The sequence below is a fragment of the Sebastes fasciatus genome, chromosome 10 (genome assembly GCF_043250625.1).
Source record: "Sebastes fasciatus isolate fSebFas1 chromosome 10, fSebFas1.pri, whole genome shotgun sequence".
Classification (NCBI taxonomy): domain Eukaryota; kingdom Metazoa; phylum Chordata; class Actinopteri; order Perciformes; family Sebastidae; genus Sebastes; species Sebastes fasciatus.
The window spans coordinates 26,534,909-26,557,537 of NC_133804.1; the positions used below are offsets into that span (position 1 = coordinate 26,534,909).

The following is a 22,629-nucleotide window of genomic DNA, read 5'->3' on the forward strand; positions in this document are numbered from 1 at the left end:
TGACATTATTTAAATCAAGAGTCACGTAGTCTAAAACGCTTTGTATCGTAACTGCCTGAAAGTGACTCACCCAGCTCTATTTCCTTTATAAAGGCAATGACGGTAGCAGCATCACTCGTGCTGTTTCCTAGATACGGACTCTACCTCATCATTCAAACCCATGTATGATCGTCATTCAGCACACAAGTCACCTGAAGCGAAATTATAGACATTAGCATTTCCATTATCTGCCAGGGGTGAAATCGTGGGAAAAAGGTCAGTGCCCTTCAGACTGCTAACATTAGTCTGGAGACAAGGCAACTTTCTCAGCCATGTAAATCTTCTACTGCCCCTCTACAAGGTTACTGGTGACATTGTTGCTGACAATATCCCAGTCATGGAGGGTATGAATAGAGGAGAGTCTGTTAGTTGTTCTCCCGGGTAAAAAGAGGACAAACAATTTAGAGATAATCTGCTCCACTCCTCCTTCGTTCTCTATAAATTACTCATTCTACCGATTCCCCCAGGGAGCCAGATGAACTTCAACAGGAGACAGTCTGACACACTGATGTCTCATTCACACACAGGACACAAAACAATGTGTCTATTATGTGTGTAAGCATGTAAATTACACTCATACTGTATGTGTATGTCATTTATGAATGCTGTTATAGTCTGGAAAAAAAAGATACCAAAGGTCAATTTTGTTCCCCAAATGAGTATTTTAGGGCTGTGTCTGGTCTAATGGCCTTATATGCAACCTCCATCTCCCAGTCTCTGTCTCCCAAACACAAAAACTCTGTCTCAGACAGACGCATCCATCCACAGTCAGAAAGGACATGGGTCAGGGGGTGGGGTGAAGGGAAGATGTTGTTATTATGTGGGACCTTTCTTCAGCCCTGCCTCATTTCTTGCATATTCCACATTCTGCTGGAGACACTGACTGCAACTTAAAGAAGATCTCGCTCCAATGCTGGACTAGCATGTGCAAAATTTACCACGGGGGTGTCAGGAATTTCAATCTTTGCTTCCAAAACAGACTGGCAGCCTGGGGGCCAAAGTGGGGAGTGAGCAGGATCCCACACACCGTATTTTTTTTTTTTAGTTGAACACTGCACTGTCAGTATCACCCTCTTCATTCTGAGTACTCCCATCTTTTCATTGGGGTTTTACATCTCTCTTTAGCGAGACATCTTCTGGTATGTAAAGCTTCACTGTCTCTTTAAGCTGAAGCCTTGGACAAGGATGCCAACAGTCCATAAACAAATGTTGCTTAATTTTGGGGAATTTTTGTGTGCCGGTGCTAATAGTGGGAATGCCTGAGAAATAGTGCAGCTCCTAGGGCAGGAACGGAGTGAAGGATTATGTTGGCTGCAACGATCGCAGCAGCGCTGATCTATTTTATGGTGCAAAGCTCTAGAGCCTTGACCCTCGGTACAGCATGTTGGGATGAACACCTGTCGGGAGCGGAGAGAAACAACAGCTGTGTGGGTGAGTTTGGTTCACACCTCTCCTGTCTAATCTGATACTCCCAATTTTTAGGATTGATAGAAGTGATATTGAAAATACTGCTACTAACTACTCCGCTGTGTACGAGGCCTTTTGTCCCTAAACCATGTGACAGAAGTATACACATTTTTTTTGTAGATTGTATGTGGCAAAGAAAGTAGTTAAGATGACAATCCTAACAACTGAAAACAGTATCTTCTGGGTACAGTTGGTACTACTGATGAAATTGTTAAGTAATAGGACATTATCACAGGCCAGGTTGGCCAAGGAACAAGAACTACTTTCATAAAGCCCAAATAAATAATGGTAAAACGTGATGATGCTCATTATATGGTGAAATATTATCAGTTTTTTGATGCACAATGCTGTGTAAAGCAAAGAAGTGTGCTTATTCATTGTAATATTTTATCAATTTTAAGTGGATTAGTAGAACTTGAAGTTTATGTCAGTACATCAAAACTTAGATAACCTAGTTTGTATGTTGTTGTTTTATATTATTTCAACAATAGACTTTTGCTTCAGTGATACAAAAATCTATTATTTTCTAAGTTGGTAGATATCCCATTCTGCACAACGTTCCCTTCTTTGCTCTACTGTATATGAATATACACCTTAACATACTTTATATTGTAAACTACTATTACAACAGCTGATATAACTATTCTGTCTTGGGCTGGTGCTCAGTGATAAAATGTATGTAGCTCTAGTGACCAGAGATGTAAGCTCAATCTTGGCACAGCATAAAAAAAACAACTGCAATCAAGTGAAATAAAACAAAACAGGTTGCTCACAAAAGAAGTACCCCATCTAAAGTAGAGCAATATGAGGTAAAAGCCAGTGACTCTACAGTATGTGTGGCAAATTGAACTTGGCAAAGCAGACAATACGATGCACTGTAGCGAGGGTACAGTAAACTGGCCTGTGCTTGAGTGGGTGTATCTCAGGCTGAGCCCAAGTTTTTTGTGGGATGCCACAAGGACATTAGTTGAAGCTTACAGATGGTGATCGCTGATGGCCAAAATCTTGTTGGAATGGCCAATGTCATGCCAGATGGCGGTTAAGTAAAAAATTATTATAATGTTTTATAATGATTCGTAATATGTGATATTTGTCCAATACCCATGGAGAAATGCTCCACTATATTCTGTGTCCACCATGGAGAGGTCAAAGGTCGTGGTCAGCAACAGAACATTTTCCCTTGAGTGGGTTTAGTTTTTCTCCACTCCAGCATGGGGGGATACTATTACCTGGAGCCTTATGTGAAAGGCAGCCTTATTTAATTAACTAGAAATAGTTTGTTTTTAAAAAAATGAGCAGCATGAAGCAGCACATGGTGTAGCTGCAACAGCACAGATGGCTATCCCAACACACCAATACCTTTTTGCTCCTAATCAAATTGCATTTCCCTACTCAAGCCCCTTTTCAAGTTTGCACCATGCTGTGCCAAGATTGCGCTTACATCTTTGGTCACTAGAGCTACATAAATTAGTTGGCCACACCCTAAAGGTTATGCAAGACATTAAAGGCCAAGTACTGTGAGCTATTCAATAACATTACTCTACATATTCGTTTATAGAAACTAGACATTTTCCTCACATGTATTTATGACTGTCAATAGGGGTGGGTGATATGGATATGGATATGAACGCTTATTGAGGGTTTAACAATTCATCCACAGCTCAAATACTCAACAGTTCTTTTGATGAGCAACAGGATTGAATCGACTAACCCCATGAGCCGGCATCACATCCAAAATGGCTATTCACACTGCCCTAATGAATATTACCACAATGTAAAATGGGAAATCAATGTTCATATTGATTGTCTAGCTGTGCATTAGGAGCAATTTCATTTTTGTGTGACCTTGCTGTCAGATCCAAAAAGCGCTTACTCATGTGTTTGTTTGTTTTATTGTAAGATGGGAAAATGTTGGTTTGAAAGTACCCGTTTTTTCCAATAACATCCAATGAACTGCAGCTTACTAGGTCAAGAATCATGCTGACCACCACATGAACTTGTCAATTAATGATTCATCAGGATGCCTCCTAGCAACTCAGCACCAGCAGCCATCTTTGGGATCTCAGGCCAGACATTTCATTCTGTTGTTTGTCTGGCGTTTCGCATTGTTTGTCGTCATTCCACAGAGTTAAGAGCAGTATCCATGGTTGCACATGACAGTGTTATTACCATGATAGACCAGCACATATCTATCAATAGTTATCCAGACAGCAGTTTGTCGGGGTTTAATGGGCTCTAGAGCAAAATACAGCTATTTATTATGAAATCTAACTCAGTGTACAACAACGGACAAGTTGGAATGGACCTCCTCCTCCATCCTGTAGAAATGTTTTGCTACTCATAATGGTCGATCAGAACCATGAAGTATAAATGTTGTGTACTAAAGCAGAAACCAGTGAGAGGAAACAACACTAACTACTTGAGCCTTTAACTTCATTCATTGCACTGACGGAGTCAAACGATGCAGGAGTGATTTGTTGCTAAGGGACAACGTTTTATCCAGAAGCAGCCGAGTCTGCCTTGAACTTCATCTTCATTAGAGCCATGAACAGGCTTTTTAATGAGATAATTTGACAAATTCAACGACAACTGCAGCGTGACACAAAGAGGGAGGAAGAAGCTATTGAAATGTTAAATGTTGCCATGGTTACCTACCTGTCCCTAGGATTCATTTAGTAAATTGAGAACAAGTGTCAAGGACAGAAGTTTTCACATCCAAAAACCTGCACCTATTCAAATGTATAAATATTCTGTTCAGTCAGTAAATATGTGGTTGGAAAAAGGGGAAAATACTACAGACTAGATCCGTATTTTACTAATATTTAGACCTGCAATTATCAGCTTCTCAAATGAGGGGATTTGCTGCTTTTCTTTGTCATACGTGACAATCTTCGGGTTTGGGACTGCTGGATCGGACAAAACCAAATTGAAGACATTGCCGTGATTTCTGAGAAATTGTGAATAGCAGGTTAATATTTTATAGACTAAACGGTTAATTGCTTATTCAAGGAAATAATCAGTGGATTAATCAATAATGAAAATAATCGTTAGTTGCAGCCCTACTAATATTGAATACTATTACATGTGAAATCTAGACAAATCCAGGTATAAATACACCTGAAATTAGGGTAAACTGTAGCTTGTAGAACTGCAGCTTATTCACTGTTGAAAGTAGAACCTATTTTTATTAAATACAATTAAAAGCCCTTCATTATTAAGCCAATTAAATACTAGTATTATTGAGGATTAAATTCTTGGAACTATTGGACCAAGAATTGGACCTGTGCTGTGTTTTAGGGGCCTTAAGAGAATGGAATTCATATTACATTGTTTTACTTTTTGTTAAGCCTCACAGCCCTTCCTGATATTCGGCCATGGGAAAGCTATTCATCGGATGGACCTCGACGGGAAGAACCAGAGAAGGCTCGTGGCTGGAGTGGGAAGCTCCATCCTGCTCGACTTTCATTTCAGAGAAGAGAGACTTTACTGGGCTGACAAACACACCGGGGTGATCTACAAAGCTGCAGTGAGAGGAGCACACAGACAGGTGATTATGTAACTACTCTGAAGTTGTGAGAACTAAGCTGGCGTGAATAGATTCCAGTCCATTTTGTCATTCATCAGTATAGCAGTTAAGGAATAAACCAGTCTGTCGGATTCTAGATCCTTCCGTAAAAGAACAAAAACTCAAATCTTAAGTTTATTTTTCTTAAGATTCAACAACTATGCATTGGTCTGGGGTTTGATTCAGAAAATTTGAATTTGAATATTTGTTTTCCAGAAACTGTACTCATCTGACAAACATATCTCGGGCCTTGCAGTGGATTGGATTTGGAACTGTGTCTATTGGACAAGTGGAGAAAAGGGAAAAATCAAGACAATGGATATAAATGGGAAAAATGAAAGGACTCTTTTAAGACACTTGACCCAACCGAGTTCTATAAACGTTGACCCCACAAACAGGTAATCCATTCTGTATTATACTTTTATGTTTCTATTAAGGGAGCTCCTCACACAGTTCAGATTCTTGGCTTGTTATTTATGTGTTACTATAAATGTTTCATCTCCCTCCATCAAGCACGGCTGCCACAGAGGTGCAAAATGACTTTCGCATACCGCCAATCTTGGCCGCATACTGCCCGCCATTTTAATACATTTCGGTCGAGTAGATTGAGAAGTGGATATGCAAAAAGTGAATAATGGCAGGGGAGGATTTATATATTAACATTTTTTGGAATATTTCTCCATGATAGTAACATGCCAAGAGCATGTTTTAAATTACTTTTTTACTTATTTTGTCATATATGTCTGTGGGGTGTCTTACAATTTATTAAACATTACTATAATATGACTATGAGGCAAAAAGATTATGAAGCTACTGATTTGGGGGCATTCCTGTTAGTATTCATGTGAGGGTGAGAGAGAGGTTGAATGCACACGAGTGTTGGAGAAAGTACAGGTGTGAAGGAAGATAGCCACAATGCAAAAAATGATTTAATAATTTACCAAAGTTTGACATTAAGAATCGACATATTCAGAGGAGAAAATGCCCAAACAGGGACATTAGTAGAAGCAGCTAACTTAACTGGCACCATACTGTAACTGAGGAACACACAAAGCGACCAAATAACTAGAAGAAAAATAGAGAAATTTAGGAATGCCCTTTCTCAATTCAAAACTAATATTTTGCAGGTTTCTTTTTTGGCTGTCTGGTGGGATGACTCCAAGTATCCAGCGGTCTGATTTGACAGGACGGATGAAAACGACACTTATTAAGATAGCAGAACAACTAGAAGCACTGTCGATAGACCGAGAAGACAAAAGACTGTTCTGGGTTCAGTTCGGTCTAGAAGGAGAAAGTGCCATTGCCTCTTGTGATTACAACGGGAACGTCCTGCACATCATGGATCAGCCCCTTTGGTGAGCATATCGTTGTATTCTGATTACTTATCTATCATTTTATTTTTGTTTGCAAACTGGGATAAAACACTTTTGTTTTTGTCTACTTTGCTCAGGTCTCAGTCACTGGGGATATCAGTTTTTCTGGAGCACTTGTACTACACTGATGCTGCATCTCGGGTTATAAAACAAGTCAACAAGCACACTGGTGGAGAGCCACTGAATGTTAACATCAAGCAAATGGCGAAACCCCCAGTTGATATCAAGGTGGTGCATCCCCTCAACCAGCCAGTGGCAGACTCCCAATCATCATTTCCAGGTTACAGCATTTAAATTGCTCTGTAGCATCTCTCCATTTTATCACTTGCAGTTACATTTATTTTTAGATATGTCTTAAATGACAATGCTTTAGTAATGTATTACCGTAAACCCTTTCAAACAGGTTGTGACGAACAGAGTGGAAACTGCGTGGATGTGTGTTCCAGTCTAGCCGAGCAAGGCACGTGCCAGTGCAGTGAAGGCTTTGCTCTCAGTAAGCAAGGCACTTACTGTGAAGGTTGGTATCTATGCCACTAAATCAATGAATTACAAAATTAATCCAAGAAAATATTTGTTGTCCAGTTCGTTTAGAAACAAGCCACATCATTGATTGCTTATTACCAAATGAGTCTCGCTATTTGCACTCTATTGTCCGCCATAAACATATACTCCTCCTGTGGCCACACACAGTATAAATACATTAAATTAACAGCATTACAAAAATAACATAAAATGGTTATATCACTGTATTTGTGTGTGTGTGTGTGCCATAGATGTGAATGAATGTGCCCACTGGAACCACGGCTGCTCTCTTGGTTGTGAAAACGTCCCAGGCTCCTATTTCTGTACCTGCCCTAAAGGATACGCCCTCCTACCAGACAGGAAGACATGTGGAGGTATAGTGGAAACATTTTTTACAGAGTTGTCCATTTTCCAAATGTCTGTGTTTCCGAATCATTCTGGTGCTAGCCGTGCAGAATCCGTATTGATCTAAATAAAAAAGAGATAAAAAAAGAAAATGTAGGTTTTATTCAAAGAGTGGCAACACTTGCGCTTTGTTTTGGTCAGCATAATGAAAGCAGCTCTGCTTTCAGATCAGTTCCTCTTCTTTTTGTGGTACTATGAAAGGTGGCATTTGTCCCCCAGACACTACTTTGACCCTATGGAGCCAATAAAAAGGCTGGGTCATATGCTAGACATGCTAGACCAGACATATGGGAGCTGCCAATTGTGTGTTAAGTTACTTGGGTCAAAGCACTGACACTTTGTCACTAAAGGTCGAGTTGTGCTGAGACTGAGGGGCTGTGTAAGGTAGATGGAAGCAAGGTTATCATATTGAAGACAATAACAATTTCTTTTTAGAATTAGACCAATATATCCGTTTGCTAGATGACAGACATGTTCTGGTAAAAATGGTCAAAAGTGCTATACTAAAACGTGTTGTTTAGAGACATTTTGATTGTTTTACTAATCCATTCTAAGGTATTCCAATATGGCTTTTCTGTCTCAGTCTGTGTTTGGTCATTCCTGCCATAATGCAGGTCTGTTGTCTGCCAGCAAAAAATAGATTATTTTAATGAACAGATACCTCAGACAATCTAATGCTTAGGCACAAACGTATGCATTGCAGTCATGAGGGAATGTATAGAACACATTTATTTAGTTAAGTAAACTGATAAAACCAATTTATGTCATCATGGGTTTGGTGACATTATTTTTTATGTTTATCATTTATAATTTTTTTTATTTTTTTTTGCCGTTTAGTTTAACCCTGATAACGTAGTGTCACTGTCTACACAGTGATTAACTTTAAAACATACTAAAACACATTATGGACACATCCTAATCTCTTCTCTTCTAATCTCCCAGCTATGAGGCCGAGAGAAAGGGGAGGGTTCACATACACAATGAGATTAGATGACGAGGTGACATTTGCAATAGGGAACATATCTGGTCAGCAGCTTTGTCTGTCTAAGCTGTTTAGCAGACAACCTTTGCCAAGGTCCAGAAGAAAACAAACATGCAGCCAAGTGGCAGGCTAGACAATCGAGCAGACAACGGAAATTACACGGAAGAGTATTTAACCGGGCTGTTTGAGCCTTTTATTTTTGATTCAACAAAAAAAAATTGGAAAAAATAAATAAAAATAATTTTAAAAAAGCAGTTTTTTCGAATGATTGTGTCTGGTGGTGTCTGGTTATGAAGTTAATGTTGAGAGTAGAACAGTATATTTTCTTGCTATCTTTCAATTTTTTCATCATTTCTATATATAGAACAGTTCTTCCTGTATATTTGCTCATTAAATATTCAAGTACAGTATCTAGTCAGTGACATATTTTTGATTTTATCAAAAACGTACTATAAAAAAAGAGCAAAAAAATGGAGGATAGAACAAAAATCTAAGTTTAAGAAGTTACCAGTCAGAGTCACAGCAACAGATACTGTAACTATTTCACATCAGATTCATACCTGTATGGCCAGCCTCTGTATATCTGCCTGGCCATCACAGGTACAGGAGAGGAGATACCACACTCCTGTGAGCTAACATCACATCACCCTCACTGTGTAGGCTTTGACTGCATTCTTATCACACTTTCACCTGTTTTTGATAGGGTTAGGGCTGACTTCATAAAGGGATTGCACTAAGAAGCTTGTTGTCCATCTGGCTGTTAGATTATACTACCTGCTGAGCACCCAAATAACCCAGAAAAATGCCTGAACATGTAACATCTCTTTGATCTTGTTAATATGGCCCTTAATTAACAGTTGTACAATAGCACATTCTTTAATTTCCTATAATATTTCATCTGTTTCTATAAATTCAACTCACTTAGCCTTAACTCCATGTAATAGACCCTAAATAAGTACGTAAACTAAGTACAATACAAACGGAAACAACGTAACATAAGTACAGAAAACATGCCACCCACCTGCCATAAGCAGTCTTACTCACTTTTTATTTTACATCCTTATCTCTGAGCGTAGCATATTCACGCGGATGCATTTACATTGCAGTCAGTAAAGACTACATGGCGTACAAGTGACACGCCTATAAAGCAAGAACGGCGTTCTTATTACATGCTTTTACCTTGCCGATTATTGTGTCATTTACACGCCTTTTCGTGCGACCGGGCTGTTAATTCACCAGTTCATTGTTATAATGGAAAATACCAAGATATTTATTTTCTTTCCACAATCAGAGATCATACCATGTGAAGGCAATGTCACCAAGTGCGGCCATGGATGCCTGATAACAGACGAGGGTGCTGTCTGTGTGTGTCCAGAGGGCTCTGTTCTACAGGAGGATGGACAAGCCTGTACTGGTATGGACTACGTCACTGTTTGTCTTAACAGTAATGAGATATATGAAGCAGGATTACATCAATATTGTGTATGGGGCCTCTATGTGTTGCAGGCTGCTCGTCTGCAGACAGAGGAGGTTGCAGTCAGCTCTGTACTCCCGTCACCCCTACTAGGTGGCAGTGTGGTTGTCTGCCTGGCTACCAGCTCCACCAAGATGGCAAGCGCTGCATTGCCTCTGGTGAGTCATACTATGGCAACGCAGTCAGCTGAGGCGGATAAGCCTACGCAGATAAACACCCTCTTGTCAATCTAATCTCACGGTGTATTTTACTGTTTATCTTCACAAACACGTTCTGTAATTTAAACAAACAGGTAAAAAATAACAAGGTAAAATGCAAATTATGAGTTTAGTAGTGGATTCTACAGCACATCTGATCATGAAATAATGTATTTGTATTCTTCAGGACCACCACCTTATCTACTAGTTGCCAATCTAGTGGATGTACGACAAATTAATCCTGATGGCACAGGGGATAAAACCCTTGTGGAGGAGCCCAGAGGAGCAATCATAGCTTTGGACTATGACCCTGTCCAGAACCATGTAAGATGAAAACTCTTTAGATCTTTCATTGTTGTTTTGTTTCATATTCTTTCAATAGAAGCAACAGTATAGTAACTCCTATACCACCCTAAGGTGTCATGAGTCGTCTAGAGTGACAGGATTTAGAAAGACCAGATTCAGGTTTTGGTGTAGACATCCAGGGACACCTAGTGGACAGACACTGTAATTTGAATGTTTTATGAAAAACAATATTCTGTACTTTATAGTTGCAATACAGAACGCATTGAATGTTTTACTGCTCATCTATTTTATATACTGAAAGCATTTCTTTATGTATTTTTGTGTGAATTTTTGAAGATGTACTTTGCTAGTACAAGCCAGAAGACAATTGAGCGGGTTGATTTGAACAGTGGGTCGAGAGACGTTCTCGTCTCCGATGGTTTGGACTCTCCAGAAGGACTGGCGATTGACTGGATCCACCGCAGGATGTACTGGACAGATAAAAGGTCTGTGGTGTTTGCAGAAAGTAAATGTTGAGGATTATTTATGAACAGATTGTTTCATTAAGTGCCGGAGTTTCTAACTTGACTATTTCTTTATGGGACATTTGCTTTTCAGTGTTTTTGTGTGGGACAATACTTTATCTAGCTTTTGATACTTAGATCATATTCAAATTTGTAAATTTCAAACAAATCCAGGGGGACATTTAACTGACATTTTAAGAGTTGATTTTTGGAGGTTTTTTTTTATGGTATATTAAAGTAACGGTTACTTTGCTAAATATTATCAGAATTTATATGTTTTTTGTTGTCTATTTCACATTTCTGTATACTTTTGTCCTCCAGCCAATCAACTGTTGACTGCAGTTCCTTGGCTGGACTGAACAGAGAAACCATTGTAAGCAAAGGGCTGGAAAAACCGAGAGGAATCGCAGTTCATCCTTTGGCAAAGTGAGTGTGGCTGTATGCGTATGATAGTTTCAGAAATTAAAACTACAAACTGCACCTCTTCTTAATCTGACATCAATAAACAGCAGTGCATATTGCACGTGACACCTGGAGGGTCTGTGGGATTAATACATCTTCTAAGCCTAATTTCCAATGCTCTTTTTACTTTTTGAGGAAGTTGTTCTGGACTGATATCGGGGCCCAGCCTGTCGTGGAAAGTGCCTCTCTGGAAGGGAAAGACAGAGCGGTCATTGCTAGCACCAACCTCGTGTCACCGAGCGGCCTGACCATCGACTTCACGGAGGATCGTCTGTTCTGGTGCGACCAGAGAAGGGGCCTGGTGGAGACTGCTGCTCTGGATGGTTCAGATCGACGGGTCCTGACAGAGAACCAAGTAGGTGAGGCTTGTGTGACACATACACACACATATACAAGTGCACTGTATTGACAAAAAGTTGGAATATTGTAATTCTGGGCAGATTTACTTGCCATTCTGCACAAAGTAAAACAATACCAAGTACAGCTGAGTCCGGTATATGCTGAACCAAGCCTGACAAAGTGTAGCCAGATGGTTTGTTACACAGAACCGTCTGAGAAGCCAACATTGGAAACTGTTTTCAAAACATCTTTTCCATTGAGAAAAGCCTTCAGTGCCGTTCTTTGCTCTTCTATCAATGAAGAGGTCCTCTCCAGTTCTGATATAACTGATGCTATTGCAGCATAACCTCTTCAGGAGCCACCATTGTTGTTTAGAACGAACAATTGCTTCTCCATGTCGTGTCTCACACCTAAGCCACACCGTAGCTGCCAGTAGCTCCTCAAAGGTGATCTTGCGATTCTCGTGTGATCTTGCGACATCGCCAGCTGCCATGCAAGGTCAGACAAAGTGCACCATAGAGCCGAGTCTGACAAAGTAAAGCTAAGCCTAGCAAACTGAGCTTAAAATGTCCTAAAGCAGCTATAGAGGGGGAAGAAATTTAAATATATGTACGCTCTTATTCATCCTCTTATTCAGTGACGTCCCTCATTTCTTTGAAACATCCTTCAAATAAGTTGAAATCTCTCTGTAACCAGTGTTCTTTCCTTTGTAGTAATCCCTAAGATAATTATGAACACAAGATATACAAAAGTTCTCACCTTGAAACACTTGATGAACTCAAGTCTTCTTTCCCTCTATTCGGATTCCTCCAGGTCGACCTTTTGACCTCGCAGTATTTGAGGACAGGTTGTGGATATCTGATCGGGAGCACCAGCAGCTGAGGAGCGTACACAAGCGGACTGGGAGGAAACTGCAACGTATCCATGGCAACATGGTCCAACCAGCATCCATTGTGGTGGTTCATCCCCTTGCTAAACCAGGTACAGAGAGACAGCAGGGATTTATTTTAGAGAGCATTTGAGATAAATGCTCAGATTATGTGTAGACCAGTAACAAGTCGTCCTAAAAATGAATGATTGGGCTTCAAATTGTCATTTTGCATCCTCATCTTCAGGAGCAGACGTTTGCCTTCACCTGAATGGAGGTTGTGCCCAGGTGTGTGAAAGCAAACTGGGATTCGCCCACTGCTCCTGTCGGTCACGCTACATCCTGTCAGCTGATGGAAAAAGTTGCTCGCCTGCCGATGCTACCAATGGAACAGCAGGTGATTTAATTTAAGCTATCTTACTTAAGGTGAACACACTTCTGTATAAGCTATTAAGTAAAATGGACTAATGATGAATGCTTATGTTTACTATATGAATTCATTGTGTAGAGTCTGGAGACAGTGAATCTACTGATTTAACGTCTCTCAAAAACAAAACCTTCAACGATGAGAGCACACCTGAGACAACATCTGGGCTGTCCAATGATGAAGCCGAGGCTGATCCAGACTCTGATGAAGGCCGTGAGTCAACTCTCTTCACAGACAAGATGGTTTCAGGTAACAGTCTGAGAGTGGTAATTATTGGTAGTTCTTCCCACTCAAGATCTTACTCTAACTAAATGTCATGATTCCATGTGTCCCCTTCTCCGTCAGACCAGAATGAGTGTGACTCGCTTCGCTGTGATGTAAATGCGCAGTGCGTGCTGAGCGCTGGCAGCCCAACCTGTCAATGTCTAGAAGGTTTCACAGGTGATGGACAGGTGTGTGTGGGTGAGTATTTCTGTTCCTGTACGCAGCATATCCTGAAGAAAGCTTGTGGGATTACATTTGATACAGAGACACTTTTTATCTCACTTCCTCTAGCAGGGGTTTAAAATTGTACATTTTGGCATAGGTGACAGCACTGGGAATGGAGCAGCTACGAGTTTTAGATATAAAAAAAAACATTTCATAGAGGCAGAGCTGCTCTGGAAGCAAAGATAATCACAATATTTAATAACAGGACCTAAAGCAAAAATGCATGAAAGGAAAGGAAAAATGTCACTTTATTAATTCCTTAAAGCTAAAGGACGCTTTCACGAGCCAAAGTCCATTTGGTTAGTCCGAATCAGAGTGAAATTGATACTTTGGTTTGGTTTCACAGTGCACAAATTAAAGCAGACCAAATAAAAAATTTATTTGCTGAGGGGCGTGTACGAAAGAGTAAATTTATCTTTTTCATCCTGAGAGCTGCCACTGGGAATCACAGACTTTGATACGTATATTGCCGTTGAAGTGTGCCGTTGAAGACTCGAGATTGATCGAATCTCTTCCACTCTAGTTTATCTTGAATGACTTTACAAACGTCACTATTTTTGTGGACTTTATTTAGTATATTCTGTATGTTCTCTTCGGCCCAGATGTCAAGCAAACATTGGACTTCTGCAGAAGTCCAGGTCGGTCCTCTCCCACTCATGTTAACCTGTCGTTTACCTGTGTCCATCTCTGGCAGTCTGCGTTTTGGTTTGCTTGTAAATGGTGTGAGACCACCTCTCACAAGCGGTCTCGGTCCAGTTGTTTTGGTCCACACCAGAATACGATTACTACGTTCACAACTGCCCAAACGAACCGCAACAGAGTTTGATTAAAACGGACTAAACGTTGGCTTGTGAAAGCACCCCAAGTGTTTATTATGTTTGTCTGTATGCAGCAGTCAGAGGTCATGTGTCCACTAATTTGATAGATAAAAACAATACTTTCACAAGTGTTTCAAAGAATTGCAGACCCAGTTATGGAGAACTTGTCTACTATCATTCTTCTTCTTTTGATTGTAATGCATAAAAATGTTGATAAACGCTCATTTTGATGAGCTGGTAACATAAAGTTTATATATAAAATTTTTATCCTGTGATACTTTGAACACTGTAAAATTGAAGGTCTCTTCTCCTTTTGTTTTAGATATTGATGAGTGTAAACAGGGAACGCACAAATGTGACAAAAACGCAGAATGCCAAAATGCCTTGGGAAAGTATCTCTGCAGGTGCCAGGCTGGATACCACGGCAACGGGAAGACGTGTCAAGGTGTGTCTCAATTAGAATAGTAGAAAAACTGTGTTCAACAGGATAAGAGTATTTGCTGTTGCTACTGATAATCAGGTGTACTATTTAAAGTGGTGAGAAAGAGCAGAGGCTTGTATCCACTATGACTCAACATAACTAACACTTGTACATCTATCCTTACTGGGATGAAATATAATCCCTTTTATCATACATGGAAGACAGTTTTCACATGAGTCACTCAAAGCAGGACTAGTATTCTCAAAACCAGACTATAATTAAAGAATATAATTAAAAGGTAAGAGTGCCATACTGTATATTATATGTCCAATTTAATGAAATTATTTCCCTAATCCTCTCTCAGATTTGGAGACCACGTCGCCATGGGTGACGACCGGTAGCCCTGCTGATGTCACCACCCGGCCCCACATCAGTAACTCAGTAGAAAGCTGCCCCTCCACCCACGAGTCCTACTGTCTGTACCAGGGTGTCTGCTTCTACTTTCCTGAAATGGAGTCCTACGCTTGCAAGTAAATAACCCCTCAGTATGAACCCTGATCTCCACGTTTAACAGTTTATTGACATCTTGTGATCAAAGGACAGACGGAGGATTGACATCATTCGATCGTCTGTTTTGTAGTAGATGAGTTCAATTATAAGCTGCTCTTCATTCTTTTAAGAGAGTTGGTTGCCCTCTAGATCTTAAGTGATCTCTGGAAAGTATTTATTTTCAAGCGGCACTCATATTAGGAAGACATTGTTAAAGTATGAGAGAATACCTCCGGCACCAAACATTGCAGGTTTACTGCTTATCTTTTGTGTTCTTTACTACAGCGGACAACCAGTAGGTGTCACTACTGCCCCATGATTAAAGCCACTGCCTCATGACAAAGTGGCTATAGGGCAGCAGAGGATCCTTATTCATATTGAACTAACTGTAGTTTTTTTCCTTGCAGTTTTCAACACTACTGCTCATTATGATATTCTTAACATAAAGTTTTTAGCATATATCTTGATTTTCATTTGGTGGTTACTGAAATCTAAAGCCTCTAATAAGAGCAGTCGGCCTCAAACAGAACCTTTGCTCATTATGTATTGAAAATAGATATATTATTTTACATTTCAGGTTGATAGTTTTGCATCGTTTTATGTTTAATGTGTCATATGCATGTGACCCACTAAATTGAACTCGTCCAAGTACACTCTTGCTCTATGATAGATTGTGATCATGAACTACATAATTACGGTAATTGCCGTTTATCTTTTCTCCTGTTGCAGTTGTGTATCAGGCTACATGGGGGAGCGTTGTCAGTTCAGTGACCTGGAGTGGTGGGAGCTTCAGCAGGCGGAGGAGGAGAAGAGGAGGAACGTGGTCATCGCGGCCTGCATGGTGGCGCTCGTTTCACTGCTCTCCATCGCTGCCTGTGCCACCTACTGTTACGGGTGAGAGGGGGAGATGGAGGAGAAGTGGTAAATGAGGGTCGAGGCGTACAGAACTGTAATGTAAAAATGAAGGAAAGAGAAAATGAAGAGAAGAAGTATGGAAAAGGGAAAGGGGAATGGAGGAAGGAAGGAGTGAAGAGGGTAAAAACAAGAGTCAAAAGAGGAAGAAAGTAGGGACTGGAGAAAAGTAACAAAATGTCAATGAAGGAATGAGGAAGGAGGCAGAATGAGAAAGAAAGGGGAAGAAAAGTATGCAAAAAAGAAAGGTCAAAATTAAAAGGAAGAAGTCAAAAATGAAAGAAGAAGACAGCAAAAAAAAAGCATAGTAGAACAATGGATGGAAAATGGATGGAAGAAAGAGGAAGATGACCCACAGAGGAAATGAGTGGAGAAAGGAAAACTAACAAGAATATGTTTCATTTAAATGGAAAAGGGACACGGTGAAATATTGCCCCTGCTAAAAAAATTCTATAATCAGCCTTTAGGACCATTTTAACAGTTTGCATAAAACTTCATTTCCATATAGTAAATACCCCAAGTAGTTATCCCAAAAGATAGTATGATGCAAAACTAACCTAGTCTGAATACAGTGAGATAATAATGTCCCCAAAATAATTCCATATGGGTTTTAATAAAATGGTAAATGTGGGTGTCCTGTTATGAGATCCACCCTAATGGTTAAACAGAGAGTTCTGTTATGTATATCCCGAATGCATTTCAATGGTATATGCATTGCAATAATGCTGTATAATATAAGCAGTGTTGTGTTTAGTCTTCTGGACACTGGAAGCCCAGACCAGCCAGGGAGGAGCTGCTCCAGCGATGAATGAGCTGACAGCATTTAGAGGTGTCTATCAAGCCCAGGGTGGCATGAGCCGTGTAATGTAGGTTGTCTCAGCGTGACAGCAAGGGGGTCAGGGTGCAGATCACATGTGGAACGAATGGCAGCATGCAACCCTGGTTAGCTGAGCGAGGAGCATACGTAAACTACACCCTGCGACTACCCCTCCTCCCTTTTATTTCCACCTGAGCTGTCTCTAAGTAGCTGATTTGTTTTACGGTTGTTTCGCTGGCTTACGGACAAGGCTGTTGGCATTCTCCACTCTTTTGACTCACAAAGCACACACACCCCTCCCCTCCACCTACTACAGCCCAACGTTTGCAGTCTCGGCTCCCCTGTGGAAGTGGCACGCTTTCAATTACATGCTTGGTTTAGCTTGTTCTACAGCAATTACACATAAAAATAGGTCATTTCTCAGCTACAAAATGGAGCCGGTGAGGTATGACCCCAGAGGAAACGCTACATGGCCGCCAATAGCTCTGCCTCAAATTGCCTTCTGCACTTGACTGCAAGTGCACTTGCAGAGGAAACTGAACCACCAAACTCAAAAACTGTGCAACACACTCACAAGTATCATAACAGTACACAGTGATATGGAGTGAAAAACATAACTTGTTACCTTACGCTGTGTCTTTTTTAGGCTCAAACATGCAAACAAATACACTAAAAGCATAGATAGACACAGAGCCCTCGATATCTCTAAATCTAAATTTAGCGCCTCTGGTCAACAAGTAGATTCGACATCATGTATACTGAAAGCGATTTAAACATCTGTGGTGTGTTGCAGATTCTGGTCACATTGAGAACACAGACGTTTTTTGGTCAATTATAAAATGTATGTGTTTTTGCCCTATGTATGTGTGTGCAGGGCATTACATTGTTAACGGGTTATTCAAAGCACATGTCAATTTCATATTTCCTACCATGTTGAATTTGAATGTATAATTGCTCCTTGAGGTCACCATCTCTGTGACTTGATAATCATGCAAATGCAACGTGAGTCTATGAATATTGACATGTTATTTTATGTGTTGAGTGAGTTTGAGTACCCTTGTGATTTATTAATTAAATTGCAATACTGCATGTTTGCTTTTACTGTCTTCAACGCAGAACTAGGAAATTCTTCCACAAACAGTCCTCAGTGGATGATGTGAGTGAGACCAGCGTGACAGATGAGAGCATGTCGGAGACCACCACTACCAGTGTGCCCCGGGTAAGACCACCATCAACAAGCTCTGTCATAAATACATCTTAAAGTAAAGGAAGTCATCCAGAGAACCAGAGATTCATGTGAATACATTTGCACAACATATTAGTAACAGTACAAAGTTCCATTAAAATCTGTACAAATTTGGGTAAATTAAATCCAACTAAACTAAGGCTGTCAATCGATTAAAATATTTAATCGCAAATTAATTGCACATTTTTTATCTGTATTAAAAATGTACCTTAAAGGGAGATTTGTCAAGTATTTAATACTCTTATCAACATGGGAGTGGGAAAATATGCTTGCTTTATGCAAATGTATGTATATATTTATCATTGGAAATCAATTAACAACACAAAACAATGACAAATATTGTCCAGAAACCCTCACAGGTACTGCATTTAGCATAAAAAAATATGCTCAAATCATAACATGGCAAACTCAAGCCCAAAAGGCAAAAAACAGCTGTCCTCGCCAAAATTTAGCACAAGTTTGGAGCATTATTTAACCTCCTTTGCGACGAGCTAGTATGACATAGTTTTTCTAGTTTCTTAATGCGTGAAAGAAATTAGTGGCGTTAAAACTAATTTGCGTTAACACGTTATTATCGTGTTAACTTTGACAGCCCTAAACTAAACTTATAAATTCTATATTGTGTAGACTTAAACTTGGTTGTTTGAAGAAACCATGACAACATAACAAATGGCGGGAGCTATAGTTATAAAAAGTGTTTATAAAAACTCCAACGTTTCAATGTATTACTGTACGAACCTGCAGTTCTACATGGTGGCAGAAAATGGCGTGGAAGGAATGGTCATCCCGGCCATGGGCTGTCCCAGGAGAGCTGTCTGTCCGTCCTGCTCTTCAGAAACAGGTACCTGAAACTGACAGTAAGAAGAAAAATGAATAAAGTCAATACTTTGTAACTAAGACAAATCTGCAAATACACTGTGATATTTTGTTTGGAATTTAATTTCTAAATGATGATGTTTCTTTGCCAGGTGACAACATTGTGTCTGAAGAGTCGGGATCATTATCCCAACACAACAGAGGGTACGAGTGTTCCATGGTGTCTGCCGTCGCCATGGAGACCACGCAACCCACTGTCCACGGCTCAAGTCCGTCACTGTCAAGATCATATACTTGTACGTCTTTCAAGCCACCACTGCTCTCCCAGACTCCCAGCCCAGAGTCCCCTGCCTCCTAGTTTACCAGAGAGACCAACACAGCTGTACAGATAAACACACACACACACACACATATATGGTAACATCTGGTTGATGTGCAAACTGCAAATTATGAGTTTCATTCCTAAATGAAATACCTCACAAATACCTTGCTACCCTCACCTGTAGATTTCTATTAGACGCACAATTTATTAATGCCATGCCAGTTCATGAAAGCTATCGTAAACACAAGTATCTGGTAGCATTACCCAGAATAAATAAATTGGTGCACAGAAAATGATGTATATTACAAGATGTAGTGACAACAATTCGTTTGACACAGAAAGAAAACTGGCTAGTTTGCATGACAAAGCAAAGAGTGTCATGTGCAAAGTGTAAAACTGCACCAAAGTGATGCAAGGTAAAAAGGAAACTATAGTCAACACACTAAGACTGTTAAGTTACCTGAAGCGTGGTGCAAAAAACGAACAGACCCATTTTCCTATATAAGTATTTGGAATGAAACGCTTCCCTATTAACATTTACCTAAATAGCATATATGTAAAATGCATATGAACAGGATGGCTTTCTTACAAAGTTCCAAAGTAGATCTAAACTATGTTATCATATTACCAAGTGTTGTAAAAGTTAAAGAAAGCAAAAATATGGAAAACAAATCACATACGCGAACAAAGACAATAAAACCTGGTCATAATTTTGACATGAAAAACCACTTCCACTTGCTTGCTTTTGAAAATAAAGAATAAGTACTGCTTGTCAAGTTATCATGAGTCATCTAAGAAAAACAGCTAGATTTCTGTTTGCACAACTTTGCATGTTTCAAGAATTTGCTTTGCTCAGAATGGGGTTTTCTGCCAAAATAGTTGTACTCCAAAGGGTGTTTTGAATATTTGTATGTATTTTTTCAACTACCACTGAATATTTGACAATGGAAAGGATCACAATCCTCATATCAAATGGTGTAAATGCAGTTTGTGCACAAAAGCAAACTATGTTTCTGGTGTGACCATCGATATGTCCGCATGTTTCATCTGCTGAATAAACTTTGAATTACCATTGCAACGTTTTCTCCCCCCAATTATCAAATATCTGAACACCCTTCTCAAATTGCTTAGACTAAGCCGGTGCAGGAGAGTATAAGAACAGGATAACTGCTTGCTTGTGTTATAAAGGGATGCATTTTGTTTTGTTGTTTAGAAATCACTTTTATGTTTTCCCCCATTTGTTCTTTATTTCATGGAATAGTTGTATGTGAGAGTTTTTCTTTTAAGGTTATTGTATGGTAAACTCCACGAGGGGCTTTGTTGGGCTCGATTTACAGTATATGCTATATTACCTTCAAATTCAGTTGCTATCTGAGTGAAACAATTTGTTGCTCATCTTGGCAATCAGCTCAAATAAACAAAATGTGATGTAAACCATATAAAAACAGCAAATGCAGCTGCCTGATAATATTTAGCCAAACATGACAGGTAGCACGTCAACACAACTCAGCTAACACAGCTCACCTGTGATATTATATCGTTAGCCAATTGAATATTTATTTTTATAAAAAAAAGATCTTTGTTTACTTGTGCCAGAGCTCCATTTATATCTATGCTTTTAGGAATAAGGTGCGGATACACTGAGCTGAATTGCTGATTAACTGATGATTGACTGAATTGGATAGCTTGGTTTGGAAAGGGAAGGTATCTTGCTATTGATTTCTATCTAATTTCTTGGCAGTACGAGTTTGGGAATATTTATTTGGAAAACAAAACCCCCTTCTAGAGTTTTCATTTACACTGTATTCATTTCTCTGATTATGTATTTTTTTCCGCCCTTATGTGCTATAACTGGAATTACAGAATTGCAAGATGAGGCTTGCTTTTATTTCCATCAATAAAACTATATTCACAACAACAATGTGCTTTGTTAATAACTGCAACACATTTGGTATCAACCTGAGTTTAGTGGACCCATACTACACTTTTCTAATGACATTATTTTCTTATAATTGAAAGATTATTTTGGCCATTCATAGCCGGTCTCTGTCTCGTTACACCCCATCACACTCTTCTTCAAAAGCTCTTGCCCTTGCTCCATTGATGATGCGTTTCTATCCTCCACCAAATCTAACGCTCTAGTGATGTTGGTACCAACGCCGCAACCCTCCACCATCTGTCTATTTCTATTTATATCTCTTGACTGCGACACTCCGTCTCAAGGTTGACTGGGAATTGTTAATAGAAGGACCTACAGCCTCTTTGTTTCGAGGCAATGGCAGAAAACAAAGCACTTTAACTCAAAAACCATCAGGGGCCACATCGATATTGATTTTCCTGGCAAGACACACTTATCTATATATTGGCCTCCATTAGGGCTAACAGATAGGTTAGGGCACCACTCTAAACAGCAGCAGTTCAGCCTTCAAGTAAAGATGAAATTGGGCCCAGTGTCAATTTATCTTGTATTACTCCTCAATTGGGGCAACAGGGGGCAATAGAGTCACAGACACTGTAAGTAACGGGGGCCTCAAGGGGCCGCGGTTTTGTATCGTTTGTGTAGGTGACATTGTTTTAAATATTAGGAATATACACTCAGTTGCCAATGTATTAGGTACTAATAAGGCAAATGAATGCAGTCTAATACAATAGTCCTGGATTTATATCATACAGAAGGGTGTTTGTCGTTCAGCCCAACCTCACCGATACAAATGGGGTGGACAAAATAATAGAAATACCTCTGTATTATGCGATAGAAACTACATCCTCAAAAAAAATGATAATCAAAACCTCTCTCAAACAGTTTCAGCAAAAACTGAACATAATGAAGGTAGGATTTATTGGAGGACTGTGGTACCCAACTGCACTAGTTTTAGCTTGGTATTCTATTGATTTAGTCCTCTCACTACCTGACAATCTACTAATACTAAACTGGGAAAAAAAAGTTTGGAAACTTGTGTTTGCTCCTGACGGTGTATTGAATGAATAAAGTGTAAAATAGCCAATATGACTTGTTTGTTCCTTGTTACTGATAGAGAGTTCAATCATCCAATCCACCAAACAACTCAAAACATGAGTGAGTACCAACAGGAGAATACACTGTTTACCATTGGCAGAGCATTTTGGCAAATTTTTCTTGGGCGCTACCCACATAATCAGCTGTGCTGCTCATCCCACAAACGCATGATCCTTACAAGTTGGACATCATTGTGAAGGTAAATAAACAGGCTTTCCAACGATGTAAAATACAATGCCAATTAGCATTGGAACAACAGAGAAATAATCCACCAAACACAAGTTTCCGAACTTT

At 39.7% G+C, this 22,629-nt stretch overlaps 1 protein-coding gene across 1 annotated transcript; it reads left to right on the forward strand.

Moving 5' to 3' along the window:
• The first annotated feature begins 948 nt into the window (after positions 1 to 948).
• On the forward strand, positions 949 to 20,132 carry egf (epidermal growth factor). Its single transcript, XM_074649209.1, has 23 exons — positions 949 to 1,470; positions 4,854 to 5,053; positions 5,288 to 5,469; positions 6,199 to 6,426; positions 6,522 to 6,724; positions 6,848 to 6,961; positions 7,218 to 7,340; positions 9,645 to 9,767; positions 9,860 to 9,985; positions 10,212 to 10,348; positions 10,667 to 10,815; positions 11,155 to 11,259; positions 11,431 to 11,654; positions 12,448 to 12,615; positions 12,750 to 12,899; positions 13,011 to 13,178; positions 13,275 to 13,391; positions 14,559 to 14,681; positions 15,022 to 15,187; positions 15,936 to 16,100; positions 18,052 to 18,154; positions 18,926 to 19,022; positions 19,150 to 20,132. Exons 1-23 carry the CDS (start codon positions 1,344 to 1,346, stop codon positions 19,353 to 19,355), a joined length of 3,504 nt encoding a protein of 1,167 aa, XP_074505310.1. The 5' UTR covers positions 949 to 1,343; the 3' UTR covers positions 19,356 to 20,132.
• The last annotated feature ends 2,497 nt before the right edge of the window (positions 20,133 to 22,629 follow it).